Raw genomic sequence first — 15,718 nt, 5'->3', positions numbered from 1 at the left:
AAAAGTGCTTCCCATAGTGGTATTGAACTATTTACACAAGAAAGAAATTTGGAATCCTTCATTTTACGTTACCAGTAGAGATCAGTTCATAAAGACGGAAGAGAACCACCATCTCAGCAAAGTCTGCAAATAAACCTGGGCTATGGAATCACCAGGATTTGCTGTGATCTAAATGGCACTTTGAAGGAAGCACATTTGTTCCTGAAGCTGTCTTGAGATTTGTTTTTCATACCTGATGAAGACACTTTCGAGCTTTGTCATATTCACTCCTCAAGCAGTAAGCACTTCCAAGGTTAAATAACATCATTGTTCGTGCAGATGTGATTGAACTGGGGTAACACTGTGGGGTCTGCTTGCCAGCTGCAAGTAAAGAAAAAGAAACTACATTTTTATCCCAAACTGGCCAAGTAACTTCCTGTACTCTATGCAGTGGCTGGTACTTACAAGATTCCATTGCCTCATTCTCTCCTTTGTCTGACCCTGCAAAGAAAAAAGAAACACAAACCCCATCATGTTCTGTGAGCTTTTTTAAAGCTTATTACAAAAAGAATACAAAGATACAAATGTACTTCTTTCTTCACAGTCTGGCATTAAAGAGGGAAATTGTATCAGTTTGCTCAAAAATTTATGTCACTTAAGACAAGATGTCTCAATCATCATTGTATTTGTATATACAAAGTTACAGCAGGAAAGCAACGGAAAGCATAACTAGTTTAATGAAGTGTGGGTTCATTAACCTTGATCCTGCTCATTTGAAGAAATCCCAAGGGAAACATCAGTGACATTCTCCGGGTTCAAATGAGTGATGGCATCAGATATTCTGTCTAAAGAGATGAGAGCTTCTGCTGCATACAAATGGCCAAGAAACCTGCAACAGCAAAGGGTTAGGTACAAATGTCAGCTTAACAACCCCCACAGTTTGTTATGTAGGACAAACTGAATGCAGATTTTAATGTGAGCACATGAAAACTATTACTTGAAATGCCTGAGTGGAAGTTAGCCTGCTTAGAAAGTATTGTCACAATACCCAGTTCTGCCAGTTACTGCTTTTAGGTGCTAATGTTGTTAAAAACATCCGCACCTGAGTTATGACCATTCTTGAACAGGAATTGCCAGTCCAGCAAGACAGTGCCTTGGTATGGTTTTATCTCAGAAAATTAAAAAATGAATCCTTACAAAAACACCCCAGGATATGGATACTTGTATACTTTAAGGTGTTAAGTGACCTTCCATTCAATAAAAATCAAATAAATTCTCTGATATAGCTACATTTCTAAGAACAGCAACTATACAGGCCTGTCCACAGGGCACAAACACCTTTCCAACTGCAGGTTTTGTAAATTATTTAAGCAAGTCTAATGTTTGACACTTGCAGTTCAGCTCAGCTACTCAGCAGCTTTCCTTTTCAATTTTGGAACAGAAGGAATCCTGTCAATCAAGAGCATACTTTGCAAATATTTAATCTGAAACAAAAGTTGAGCAAAAAATGTTCATGCTTGTTCTATGCAGCTGTAAATAGTATACTTCAAACAGACTGCACAGCTGGTTGTAATGAATTACAAAATAGTCAGGTAGAATATCAGTCAGTCATCCCAAATAAATTCTGCAACTTGGATCTGATATAGAAAACATAACATCCTACATGCAAATTATTTAAGAAAACAGGAACAGTTCAATATTCCCAGTATGCAAAAGCTTTGTTTCCTGGGACCAAGAGACATGTCTCTGTTTTTCCAAAGCAACTGTCAGCTAGCATTTCTTGTATGTAATCATAGTGGTAACACTGTCATCATGAAAGTACGTGTACCTTGCGAACTCCTCTAAAATCTTGCTCGTACAATGACTGTGCAAAAAGATGAGCTCCAGCAATAGTCTGGAGCATAGGAGCCAAAGACTTTTATTGGTGCGGACCATTTTAGAGTATGCTGCCAGCATATAAATATAAGCACAAGTTAGCTTGCTCTCTGTAAATACGTTACCAGTTTTGAAAAATAGTACTACAATAAAAACCTCTAATATATTTTATTCTGTGTATGATACAGGAATTAAATGTACATACAAGGTCAGAAGGATGGAGCTAAAGCTGCTTAAAGAGATATATGAGAACTGGTGGGTAGAAACAGAATAAGCTTTGAATATCCTCCCAAAAATACAGTGTCAAATGAGAACTGAGAAAGTGAAGAATGGAACCTATAAGCACAACAGTAGCAGTGAAGTGAAAGTCTTACACACCCAAGATCTGGTACCCTACTAACTGAGCAAACCCTACCAGCTGAGGCTATAGTTTCATAAGTGAGCTTTTCAGCAGCACTCTGGTTTGGGCTGATGTTGTCTACCCCCAGCTGCTCATTTCTGCCCCTTGTGCTGCACCAGCACCAGCATGTGCAGCCCCACAGTGAATGACAGAGACCAGATGGTCTGCCACTGCTAGAGATTAACAGATAGCAACAAAAGCAGTGATAGATTCTGAATTACATGGAATTCATACACAAAGTAGGGGACTCACGTTCCTGCGTGTCAATGAACATTTAGTCAGGGCTTCAACAAGAACAGGAGCAGGCCAAGCAATTCTTTGCATCAGATACAGAATTGGCAAGCAGCTACAGACATTGGAAGCTTCAACTCTGAACTCTCCAGCAAAAAGCAGGGCTAAGAAAGAAGAAACGACCACATCAGACTTACTTAAGAGACCCTGACAGCTTTGGTTGCTGAAGAAGTTTATCTGCGTGATTCAATGCCATAAGGTTATCACCCAAAGCCAGAGCCACGTAAGCACTACACGCAAGTATTGAGCACCTGGAAGGAAAAAGAAAAAACAAAAAGAAAAAAAAAAGGGGGGGGAAGCCAATATGTTAAATGGAGAATTCTGCAATTCCAAATGCAGCTGTTAAATGTCTTGAATGGTGAAAAAATAAATCATAAACTTGCAATAATGCCTTTGCATCAATCTATGAAGGAGCTAGTATTCCATTATCTATGGCCTCAATTGCATTCTCTGAATTAGGAGATACATATGTTGTGTTCTATAAACCAAGGATCACCATGGTCTGCTCAGTAAGATTTTGCAGTCTGGACCACAAGTAACAGATTAAAGAAAGATGGACCTCACCACATATTTTTATAATTTTTCTCAGCAATGGTTTCCCTTTCTCACCCTCTTTTTATTTGTTTGGACTCAGATTTGTACTTGCCCACCCTCCCCTCCTGCTGCAGCAAAGGGTTGTAGATTCGTACATTTCAGCAAGGTACAATCTCTAGACACATAACAGTATCAATTAAGTTATAGCACATTTCACTCTTGTATTCTACAATGTTTGAACACAGGCAGACGACAAACACTGGAGAATTTGGCATTTCCAGTTTTGAGAGTTGTAACCTGCTGCCAAGACTCCGATGGATCTGAGGCATTTTGTTGCCATCACAGACTTTTCTTATCTTTCCAAAGCCCCCAGATCTCTGGCAGTTTCTGTAATAAAATCTGAACTACTTGCATTTTCCATCTTCAAACAATAACTCTATGCCAGGATGCCATTATTAGGCCACACTTCACACTTTGTAAAAACTGCCCTCTCCCTCCCCAAACACAGCACTTGGGGTTATTTTCCACTTGGTAAGACATTATTCAATGCAGGCTGCCTTGTCCTAAAGGCACAAGCCTCTGCCTGAGACACCTTGCTGTGAGCAGACTGTCCTACTCCAGGGAGGAAGAGCAGATCCTCTTAGTGGGGTCTCACGTTGGGAGCGATGGGAGGAAAGCCTTCGACTCTCCCGCTGGTAGGTGGGCTATTACCGTGCCAACCTTCTGGCAACTGTCAAGCCCATTTTCGGTCTAGCAGTATGTTATATAATTCGTGGCAGGACCTGGGGTGCCTTTATTCCCCTTTCCCAGGAGGCATGCTCCTTAATTACACACAAGCAGGATAAGAAGCTTCTCCAGTATTTCTCCCTACCCCCCACTTCCTCTGCACTGTGCCCAGATGTCACATCAAATCTGAACACATACAAAAGCTTGAGAGAGGGAGAGGAAAGCTTCCCCAGCTCAAATCTCAAACCTAAAATATTTCTGAAAGATTGTGACTGGGGAGGGGAAAGGAACGGGGAAATTTTTTTTCTTTTTAAATTTCTGTAATAAGTCTGTTCCTAAACAGTCTCTTTTCATCTCTGCCCCAAGGAAGCACAGCTTTTAAACCAGCAGAGATGCAAAGCGTCACCAGCTTTATCACAAGTCAAGGCTTGCAGAGTTGGTTTCTACTGGCCTTTATACCAATAGGTATCTTCTATTTCCCACAACATTTTTAAAGCCTTTTTGTACTTCTGAAAGTGTGAACTCAAACACAAGACACACTCCAATCACACAACAGTTAGTCCAGCAAAACAAAAACCTTCTCCTCTGCTTTAAAGACCCGTCACTGTTTAAGGCTTGTAAGAGCTGGAAAGATTCTTCAGCTACAGCCATCTAAAGAAGAGGAAAACATTGTTTTCTTCCCTGCCGTACTGTTCTTGCACACTTGGATCTTGTTGGCACAGCTAAACCAAATGCTCAGGAGACCTGACAGCTAACCGGAGCAGAAGAATTGCACAAGGGAAAAGACAAACTAGTTTTTCACCCTGGTCAGAATTCTGACAAAACTCCACAGGTCACCTTTGAGCATGGCAGACTTCCAGCATCACTGAGCATCCGCATGCTCAAAATAAGACTGCCTTTGCACTAGGAAAAAGAAAAATGTTTTTTTAAACTGCCAGATTATGTCAAACAGCCTCTTGTGTAGGTCTAGGCAACAGGATTTGTCAGCCCACACAGACTGAAAGCTTACAGAACCCAAATTCCCCGTCTGACTTGGCTTATTTCTCAGGCAAAGAGCAAGCCAGAGCAAATCTAGTTCTTCAAAATTTATTATGAAGACATAAACAATGGCATTTTTAAACTGTTCAGAAAGCATCACTAATGTGAGATAATTTCTACTAGCTAACTGAGCACAACAGTGGCTATAACCTCTCTGCTTTTTACCTTTCAACACAGCCAATACTATCCAAAATTTTAAGAAATACAGAATGCAGAAGGTGCTTAGTCAAATGGGGAAATTCAGCACCAGCAAAGGGAAGATGGGGAAGAACTACGAAGTGGCTGAGAGTGAGGAAGAGAGATAAACAGCCATGGGATGATTAGCATTCTGAGCTTCCAGTACTGTGACAGGGGCAAACAGCCCACTGCAACCTTTAAGTGGATAAAAGAGGCAAAACTGGGTAGCTGGGGGGAGAAGAGACAAGGTATATCAGTGGCTAAACATGGGCCTTACAGTATTACCTGTGAAATTATCAGCAATGTCAGTCACTGTCCTGGAATACCATATACAATACTAGGGTATATACACATCAACAATATGTAAGTAAATAAAATAAAGCATAATGATGGACTGGAGATGGCCAACAGAAGAGTTAAAAGAAAGGTGGGGGAAGGTACAATTGGATCATATGGCTTACAGCAAAGGTTTGCAGTCCATCTCTCTTCAGGACAAAGCAGGTGATCAAACTATTCCTTCATCTGTAGCTGATTGGTAGGGGAAAATCAACATTCTCACACAAAGTTGTTCAGTGCAGGGAGAAAAGGGCTATAACCAGGGCAGTTGCTAGCCATCTCAATTTTCACAATACAATCCACAAAATTTCAAATTTAGTAGCACTGTGGTGTACCAGACCTCCTCTACTCTTGATATATCCTAACAGTGTTGGGTTGTTCCGGTGTGCTGAAACATACCACAGGCTGAAAGTAAAGCAGAGGAACTGGCATCTCAGAGAATGAGAAGCAGCAAGGAGCAGAACTGTTTAGAAGAAACTCAGAAGAAAAATCTGGAGTTTCTACTTCCTATGCATCAATTCTTAGCAATGCTTGGTATCCTCACACTTCTGCTTGGTGCTTTTAAAACCTTGCAATTGAATTATTGCTTAATGTGAGAACAGTCTGCTCAACTACCAAACAATACATATGACACACAAGCCTTTTCTAGATGGTATTTTTAATTTTTAAGAACTATTTAGGGGCAGTCACTTTAAACTCTTAGGAGGATGTGCACCTGTACAAAATGGTGCAAAAAAGGCATTTGAGTGGCCTATTTCAGTTCTAGAAGCAAGAGGTTTTTATAATCCAGTGACTTAACAGAAACGAACTGAATTGAATAGACACCTATTCCTCAGGGTAATCCTTGCCACCATTTAATATTTTTTCTTAATATTCCCTGACGACAAGCATTTTCATTTTCTCACTTAGCTCCTTAGTGAACTTAGAGTCTACACGAAACCACTAACATTTGAGCATATTTTGCTTTTCACAGCTGTCTACAGAAACTTAGAAGTAGTTTTAGCAGAAGCATTCTAGGGATGTCTGGTCCTCTGGGTTTAACCACCAAAGCCAGTATTGCAAAACAGTAAACCAATGCTTTTCCTTTCCTTATATGATGTTCCTTACCAGAAGCTGTGCAATTCTTGCTAAACTAAGTTTCTCCTGACATGTTGTCAGGTTTCATCAATAGATAACAACAGTTGATTATGAAAGAAAAGACTACATATTAAAAAAGAAAACCACAAAGTGACACCATGTAATTTTGACATGCGGCAACCACATTTTCAATAGTCAGGAAGGAAAAAAAAAAATCCCAAACCAAAACCACAACCACTGTTTTTAATCCAGTGCTTTCTATTTGGAGTAGCGTGCTCTTGTACCACTTCAGAATAAATAATCAAGGTCTCACTAATGTCTCCTTACAGATTCCTGCTAAATTGCTTTTAAATGAACGCAAGTAGATTTGCTACACATAAGCTGGTCATTATGAAACACAGGTTACCTGGGGTTAGGCTGGAACAGTGTTTACCCAAGAGTTTAAGTGGGAAATTACTGTATGCTTTGTCCAAAATGGAAACTTAAAACAGATTTCTTTTTCCTAAACAGGTGGACACTTTGTAAGAGAGATTTTCAGCAGGCTGGCAGCCACCTGTAATACTTAACATTGCCAGGGAATGATAATATTGTTGGGGAAAAGTAAAGGGTTTCCAGATAACATGATACTTATTTAGACACACGGGAGTTACTCTGTTTGGAGAGCACTCAGACTACTGAACAAGTAACTTAAGTATCTTTGAGAACATGAAAAAAAATCTACAGTCAAATTTTACCTATGTTCTTCCATGGTGAGGAAGTCAAATGCCTGGACACCAGCAACTCTTCTTTCTCTTAAACGCAAACTACTGATTTACTGCTGCTGAAAGGGGCACCATTCTCATCTGAAAGCAGCATAGCTGCTTTCACCACTTCTTTTTCCCCATCAAACAAGTATACAATGTTGTGGGGGCTGAATTCCAAACTAGTCTTATCAAGGCCTTAAAGAGAAAAGCTACCACACAGTAATTCCACCCATTCCACCTACCAGAATAGCCATGGTCATGTTTTTAGCTTTGTCATTTATGGGACTTAGTTTTTTATTTTTGCACACAAGCCTATAACTGTGGGATCAAACAGACAAATCCACTTTCTGAACTGAAATTCTGGATGATTTCTATTTGTTTGAACTGAAAGCCTAGAAGAAAGGAAGCACACACATTTGAAAAAAGGCATCCTTAGATTAACAGCTACAATTCAGTGTTGCAAGTGCCTAAACAAATAAATAAACAAAAAGCTAGGAATGATTCCAGAATCATAGCACGGTTTCATATTTTATAATAGTATTTTATATTATTTACTTGCCTTAAATTTTCTAATTCTTGTTTCTTCAACGGCGAAGAAGGTGGAGCTGCAATGAATTTATCCCCTTCATGACTTTTATTGCTAGAATAAAAACAGTGTATTAATTATAAAAAGTGACTAAATAATAATCAATTAAAAAATTCTTAGTGCAATAAGCATCAATATTTATTCACTCCATTTAGAGGACAGCAAAAATTCTATAGCCTAAAAAGCAGGGGAATGAAGCTATACAGAAATTGAGACACATGCTCTTATCCAAACCATCCTATGTGAGAAGGAAGAAGAAAGATATTTGCTGGGAAGGATTTGACTGACAGACCAAACAACCCACACCATTCTCCACAGCCTTGAGTTATTTCTCTGAAGTTCAGTATAGGACAAGAACTTTAGACTGGAGAGACACAGAACTTGCTGCATTGGTAGCCTCTCTTTTGTTTCAGCCTGTAAGAAAAGCAGTAAACTAGTTCTCCCCCCAAATATCTTAAAAACTACTTAAATTCTAGAAAGATAACACACAAAGTTCCGCACCTTACTTTAGACTTCTAGCTGCACTTAATTTTTACAATTATTTCAAAAGAGTCTGTCCACTTAACATGAACTTCTAAACTGATGCAGTTTCATATCTGCTTATTACAAACAGGTAACTTCCAACTTAGACCTTCAAAACAGAAAGCAACAGACCCCAAGGAAAACTGTACTCAATGCTGTTGTAGCGTATATACTTCATGGCTTTGCCAAAAATTAGATTAAAAAGTACCCTTAACCATTGAAAGTGTTCACTGTTTTTTGTAGCTAAGCAAGAATCTGCCTCAGAATCAGCCTGCTCAATTGGTGGGATTTGCTCCAAAAGCATCCTACTCAATTAGTGTGATTTTCTTCAAATGCCTTATGCATTTCACTCTTCTCTCATGGAGGTTCCTCTGTCAGAAGTAACAAACTCCTAAGGAAGTTTTCAGAACATGATACACAGATTCAAGAACAGCCAGCTTTGTTGCTGGATATTTTGAAATTGGCAATGAGAACTGAAAGATATGAGGGAGGCTTTTCTGGTGTTGCTGTTGTGTTGTATTTTAAGCTGAAGAAGCATCTGGTTTTAAAAACAGAAGGTAGTAAAGAATCTTCCCATATAGCACATGTTTTCCTTTCCTCACCCCTACAAAACCAAACACCACCATCCCGCAACCAAAACAAAAAAGGAGGTCTTGTCTGAGTAAGGGTCACCATTTTGTTTTCATCACTGCCCCTTAGTGGGCCCCATAAGCTTAAAATTGACCTCTCATTTAAATCTGAGAAGCTTCATCTCAATGGGCTGCATACAGCTTGCCAGAGAAAGTTAGTTCACAACCTCCAACCTCGGTAAGGAAAGAAGAAGAAAGCAAACAAACAAAAAACCCCAAAACATCAACCACAGAAACCCCCAGATTTTTATAAGTCATTTAGTAACTTGTCAGGAAAGACTGTCATTGGGACAAGAAGGTTACACACAACAGTGAATAGACTTTAAATATGGTTGTAGGAGTAACAGCCACCAGCCCCTAGGCCATAGCCTACCTCCAGGCAACCTCAGAATAGAAAGGCTGTGTCTCTCATACAATGCACATATGCTGTGCTGTGCCTATGCAACACAGCATATGTGCAGTAAATCCTGGCAAGTGACAAATGGATCCTATGTTATTAAAATTTATCTGTACTTGAGTCTGACAAAAACATTGTGGGTATTTTATTACTAAGTAGTTCAAGTTCTAACATAGCCACTTTTCACAGATTAGTTATTGTAACTCTTCCCTTCTCAAAATGGTCATTAGTGAATGCACAGGCTATGGCCAGAAAAGTTACTCTTCAGGAAGAAGTTTTGGATGCATCAGGATAAATGCACACAACCAAAACAAAAACCAAACCAACAACAGCAACAACAACAAAAACCCCCCAAAAACCAAACAAAACCCCAAACAAACAAAAAACCAAACCAACAACAACAAAAAAACACAACCCAAAACTACCTTCCTGCTATTTAATGTTTACATTTGACAAATATTGCCAACAAGTTACTTTTTCTGAATCTTTAAGGAGAAAAAGAGCTTAAGAAGAAACTCTTTTTTGTAAATGGCGATTTATTAAGCAATAGCTCCATGCTGCTTTCCTACTTATCTTCTAAATCTAGTTTCTCATTTCTAGTCCAAAACAAACACAACAAAGCATACTAGGGCTGATAAATGTCAAATCAGATCATGGGGAAATGTTTACAGCCGAGTTGCCAGACATTTATATATTGAATCAGGTGCACGTGCACACACACATAAAATCACTGTAACATGTGAAAGTTCACTTATAATTAGAGAAATAGCACTATACACAGTGGGAGGGTGTCGGAAAACATAACATTTGCACCAGAGAAAAAAAATGGCCAGGGAAAAAATTAATGTCACTGTCTCATTGATTAAAGTTGTTAGGAATGGTAGGAATTAACTCAGTTTTGTAGTCTTAAACTAGCATTCCAGCAGTTAAAACAATGAGCAGCTAAACAATATCCTTGGATATCCCAACACTGCTGAGAGAATTTACATATATGTTATTTTTTTCTGCTGGACAAACAGGAGAGGTAGCAGACACAGACTGTCAAGCCCAGAGACAGAAAGAAAGGTTTATATGCAATTCTGTTTACCTGCATGCTTCACTGCTTTCACTGTTCTCTGTATTTCCCCCCAGCTGATTACTAGTTTTGGATCCATTTTCTTGCTTTAGCTCCTGCTGATCTTCTGGGAGCAGCAGCAAGGCATTTCTTAGACAGATTGCTGCAAATTCCATACTTGCTACAGGTATTGCTGAGGACTGCCCATCGCTTAAAGAGACACAGAAGTTAGCCAACAAATAGCAATCCTACTAAATTAAACAGTAAAAGCAGAGCTCCAGAAAGATCTGAATGCAGAGAAAACTTTACCCTAAAAAAAATTAAATCATGTTTTAATATAACAAATTTAATTTATGAGTGTATATGTATCTTGCTATTCTTGTTTATCAAAAGTATACCATGATGCCCAAATAGAGTGAGGAGACTCAAAAACATAATTATAAGTTGTCTTGGTTTTCTTGACTTCACTTCCCAAAGTCTTATGGCAGAGCAACTAGATTCTTCCTGCACTTTAGAAAAGTAGATTAGTGAAAAAGATGCATTTTTTAGTGAGAAAAAGAGGAAAGATTTAGCTAACTAAAAATACGATTCTCAGATAAACCAGTTTTAAGCTTTAATCCCTTTTAGTTACAACAGATACACAGTTGGGCCCTCTGCTGGCCACCATAGAGGAGGCATGCACACGATGTTTAGGACTCCTCAAACATTTTAGCGTGCCTCTCTCTTCACTATATTTATTAATACTTACAAAATGAACAGTTACTCCATTACAGTTTTGAAAACGCCTGATAAACAGACAGGTATCTTTAACAAGGCTATGATAACAAAAATAAACAGCCCACTGAGTAAGTATAAGTAAGTATACTTACTTATAAACAACGTTCTGTATTGACTGGGATGCTAGGACTATCTTACGGTGGTAGCCTTGACCTACTATAGATTGCACAATTCCCTTTTTGCTTGGAAGAGCTTTAGTCTCTTGTTCTGATGTCTGAAAGGAAAAAAAAAAAAGGAAAAAAAAAAGGACTAAAATATCAAGGCTGTTGAATGAAAGGTTGACAAAATGAGTGAAAGCTGGAAGACAAGTTTGAAGCTGCTAAAATGTAAGAATTAATATTTATATGGGTACAGTTTGAAATGTTGAGTACCATGAAGGATCAGGCACCTTTTATTGTCTTTGTGTTGCAAAGGAATTTTACTGCACACAGCGTAACCCCGATTAGTTCTGACAGTTTGTCCGACAGCCTACTGACCTAGTTTCTTCTCTGTTTTGAAAGCAAAAGAGCAATGAACCAAATCATATTAAAAGAACTGCAGGGATATCAAAAAAGAAATCATGATCTGACAAATATTCAGAATTGGCACTGTAACACTTGCCAACTTCTCTCCCTGCTTAAACAGCATTCAAAACACCCTCTGAAAAAGCTTTCTCAGCCGTTCCACAGGGAACGTGAAGCTGAACCATAACATATGCAAAGTTACATTAAATTAACAGATTTATGAGTATGCAGACATTTAAGACTAACTTAAAATCACTCCAATTGTCAGTCTCAGGACTCAAGGCTCTCTACGCTACATCTACTGAGGTTTGCTCGTTTTATCATCTTAACAACTTTGTTGGTAAGTAAAATTAGTGATGAAGTGTCACAGTTGTAAAGAAAAACCATATTTTAAATAGCTATCACCTTTTAGAAAATTTATTGTAAAGAAAAATTATTGACATCATGATGGCATTTACTGTCAAATAAAAAGATACATACAATGAGTTTGAATACAAAGCACATTTTAGAAGAGGTGCTGAAAAATGCAGAAGGGAATCATCTTCCATCTGTATTTTATAAACTAAAATACTAAAGCAGGTGAAGATTAGCTTCAGTGAAATTTCTTTTCTGCATGGTGTTCAGAGCATAATTGTGAACCCATGCTTAGATACCACGGATTATTGCAAATTGAGTTACAAGATTAAATTAAACACACCGTTGTCATGTTGCAAATCTATCTTATAAATTAAAGACATTTCCCTTTGCCTTTAACTTTAACAGCATCCATTAACATTAGAAAACCAAACACAATAGCATTGCAAAAAATTAATGAAAATATCAACATTAACGAAAGTTCATTTTTTTTTTCTTGTACAATTACAAATTTAGGAAGCAGCAAGCTGGTTTTGTAACATGAATTCAAGCTGTCTGGTACACCACAACATCACATCAGTACCAGGGAGAAAGCTACGCTTCAGAAGCCTGGCATCACCTGACCGAACACTTCAAACTTCAATGCTGTGTCTGTGAAATGGGGATATAAGCAAACCTCTCCTATAAAAAAGCTGTGAATATCTTCCTTACATTTGCTGAAATAGAGATACCAAAATAATGAGCACCACTGAAATTCCCTAGGGAAAAGTTATGCATTTTTTATTTTGAAGGATTTGAGTAGTGTGCAGTAAATAAAGCATACAGGCCACTCAGAGAGGGAAGAGAGAATTCAGGTGGGGGGGAAATAGAGTCAATATAACCATTCGTTCAATTAATCCCATGCACCCTGTGCACTGAGTGAAATGGGCCGAGTCTGGATAACTGTATGGGATCATTCAATTACAGATTACATCATCACACACACACACACACACACGAGGGTGAATGACAGCTTCACAGGGAATCAAGTACAGTATCTCTTTAATTTCGCAGATGCACAGATATTTTGGTGCAGTTTCCTGCTCTAAGAATGAATAATCCTGTCCCAAGCCCTCTGAATTTTAACAAACAGGCTTATCCTAAAAACACATGGATCAACAGGTTGAAAACAGTATGTCCCAGATGACACGCAATACGTCTGCTTTCAGCAGGTTTCCACAAACTTTGCCAGCAGAGGAACGACAAGCCTCAGCAGCTAGAGATTCAGTTCCCCAGCAGCTGTGATCAGGACTACTTCAGGATGGAGAAGGTTCATCTCTGCCTCCTCAGCCCATGCCAGTTTTAGGCTAAGCACACTACAGTAATCGCTTCTCAACCTCTAGTGGTAACTGAGTGAGGAAATAAATGAACTTTAGAAGAGTTTTGGCTGCATGAAGGGAAGGAAAGATCATCAGCAAAGATTTCATGTGAATTAATTCTGTCTACTGTAAATCATAGCAGATTTACAGTAGACAGAATTAAAAACAAGGAAAATAAGTTTTAAAGAGTTTGTATCACTTATACATCAAAAAAACTGTAAATAATTAATTAAGAACATCCCAGGAAGGAAGCTTCTCTATAACCACATACTTTTCCTCTACAAGAGTCTGCATCTTCCAATAAAGTTCTAGGACATATGCTATATATTTTCTTTTTTTAAACAATATTATTCACCAATCTGATTCAATAACCATATTCATTAAAACATAACCAGACCCCAACCTTACTGTCTGTTAAAACAGTAGCAACATACTTTCAGTTATACTTTTTACGCTGTAGCATCTAGCTTTAGAGACAAAGACTCTCTACTAGACAGATGTATGTTTTCTCCTACTACTCCAGCTAACATTTAAGCTAGAACCTCATAATTTCAAAAGCAGTAAATGCAGCTCCCAGAGTCTAAACATAAAAACCTAGGATGTCTCAGTGAAACATTTTGTCGTGGTATAAACCCAGCCACAAAGCTTGTCCGCTCACTCCCCCTCTTCTTTCCTTCCCTCTACTCCCGGAGCGAGGGAGAGGAGAATCAAAAAGAATGCAGCTCCCACGGTTGAGATAAGAACAGTTTAGTAACTAAGGTATAACACAAATCACTACTGCTACCACTAATAATAACAATGACAAGGGAAATAACAAGGGAAGAGAATACAAGACCTCACCACCAGCCAACCAATAACTCGCCCACCCCATCTGACTGAGCACTGACCGATACTTCCTACAACCCTGCAGTCCCTAGCCCTAGCCCTTCCAGGTAACTCTCTGTCACATCCTAGGCATGACGTGCTGTGGTATGGAATACTTCTTGGGTCAGTTTGGGTCAGGTGTCCTGTCTCTGCTTCCTCCCAGCTTCCCCTCTTCCCTGGCAGAGCATGAGGCTCAGAAAGTCCTTGGCCAGATCAAACATTTGAGCAGCAACTAAAAACATTGGCGTTATCAGCACTGTTCCCAGGCTGAAAAGTCAAAAACACAGTGCTGCACCAGCTACTGCTAAACCCAGGACACATTTTCAAAACAAAGGAAGAAAAACAACTCTTCCACCCCAAAGTATCAGCAAAAAAAGTTAGAGTTGTTTCTGTGCATCAAGCCTTGAAGTGAGTATCAAACCTTCAAGAGCAGCCACAACAATTTCCCATCCTTGAATATACGAATGGTCATTGACTCCAATCTCACCTTGTTATTTCTGCCATCCAGATATAGAAATCCTTGGCAGTACAGAAATTAGTACAGAAAAAAGATCCTGAGCAAGTTCAATTCTTATATTCACACACACACACACACACAAAAAAAAAGACAGAATTACTTGCAGGGCTGGATTTTTTGTTGTTTTTAATACATACCACATATGATTTTACATGGGGATTATTATTTCATTTTACTATTTTATATTATTATCATATTATATATTTTACCTATTATTACATTGTGGTAATTATATTATATATTATTATTATATGTAAACTGCATGTAAAATCATATATGGTATATACTAAAAATATGTACCATATATTATATCTTACCACATAAATGTTCTACATAAACCCCAAGATTTTGCAACCAATATGAAATGAGTGTGAGGCATCATAAAATATCCATAAATAGTAAATCAAACTAATAATGTTGGTATCTGCATTTTAAGTAGAGAGCATAAACTGCAGTAAGACCATATTGCTTCCTGTTATAAAGTGATGTCTCATTAGAGAATAATAAAGATATTATTTGGAAAAAACCCTTTGTATTTCTGAAATTATTTCACAAGTTTTGCTCAAGGAAGGTAAACCATCAGACGACTTGGGGAAATCTAATGTGCTGCAAACCAATTCAAGATTACCCATTCAGATTATGAGCTGGAATGTCAAAGGGCTGTGATGGCAAACAAAACCATGCTTAATCAGTATCTCCAGCAAAAAGCTTGTCACTTTATAGAAGAGCAGCTCTAACAGGCACTTACATGCTTTTGTTTGATCTCAAGCCAATCTTTCATATAGCCCATTCAAATTCTTCTGATCTTAGAAAAGTCAATTGAACACTGGGTCTCAAGACAGTTTCTGTGGTGGCTTTCCTCTACCTATTGCAGCTTCAGATTAAACATGCTAATGCACACATATACACAAATATAATACGGATTTACACAGAGGTGTTGCAACATTAGGCCTTTAAAATGTATAGTTCTACTCAAGGTAC

The 15,718-nt window shown here is 38.4% G+C and overlaps 1 protein-coding gene across 5 annotated transcripts in view; it reads right to left on the bottom strand.

Annotated features, from left to right (window-relative positions):
* The window catches only part of CNOT10 (CCR4-NOT transcription complex subunit 10), a 34,648-nt gene that overhangs the window by 3,385 nt on the left and 15,545 nt on the right, over positions 1-15,718 (bottom strand). For all 5 annotated transcript variants that reach the window (XM_065666169.1, XM_065666171.1, XM_065666172.1 and 2 more), the window contains 7 exons: positions 11,234-11,355; positions 10,398-10,574; positions 7,736-7,816; positions 2,683-2,796; positions 738-868; positions 445-480; positions 233-360 (listed from right to left, as the gene is read on the bottom strand). In XM_065666169.1, the coding sequence (XP_065522241.1) occupies positions 233-360; positions 445-480; positions 738-868; positions 2,683-2,796; positions 7,736-7,816; positions 10,398-10,574; positions 11,234-11,355 (789 nt within the window). The remainder of the gene's footprint in view (positions 1-232; positions 361-444; positions 481-737; positions 869-2,682; positions 2,797-7,735; positions 7,817-10,397; positions 10,575-11,233; positions 11,356-15,718) is intronic.

The sequence above is a fragment of the Lathamus discolor genome, chromosome 2, assembly GCF_037157495.1.
Source record: "Lathamus discolor isolate bLatDis1 chromosome 2, bLatDis1.hap1, whole genome shotgun sequence".
Classification (NCBI taxonomy): Eukaryota; Metazoa; Chordata; class Aves; order Psittaciformes; family Psittacidae; genus Lathamus; species Lathamus discolor.
Note: the sequence above shows the minus strand (reverse complement) of the source record. Positions and strands in the feature narration are given on the sequence as shown.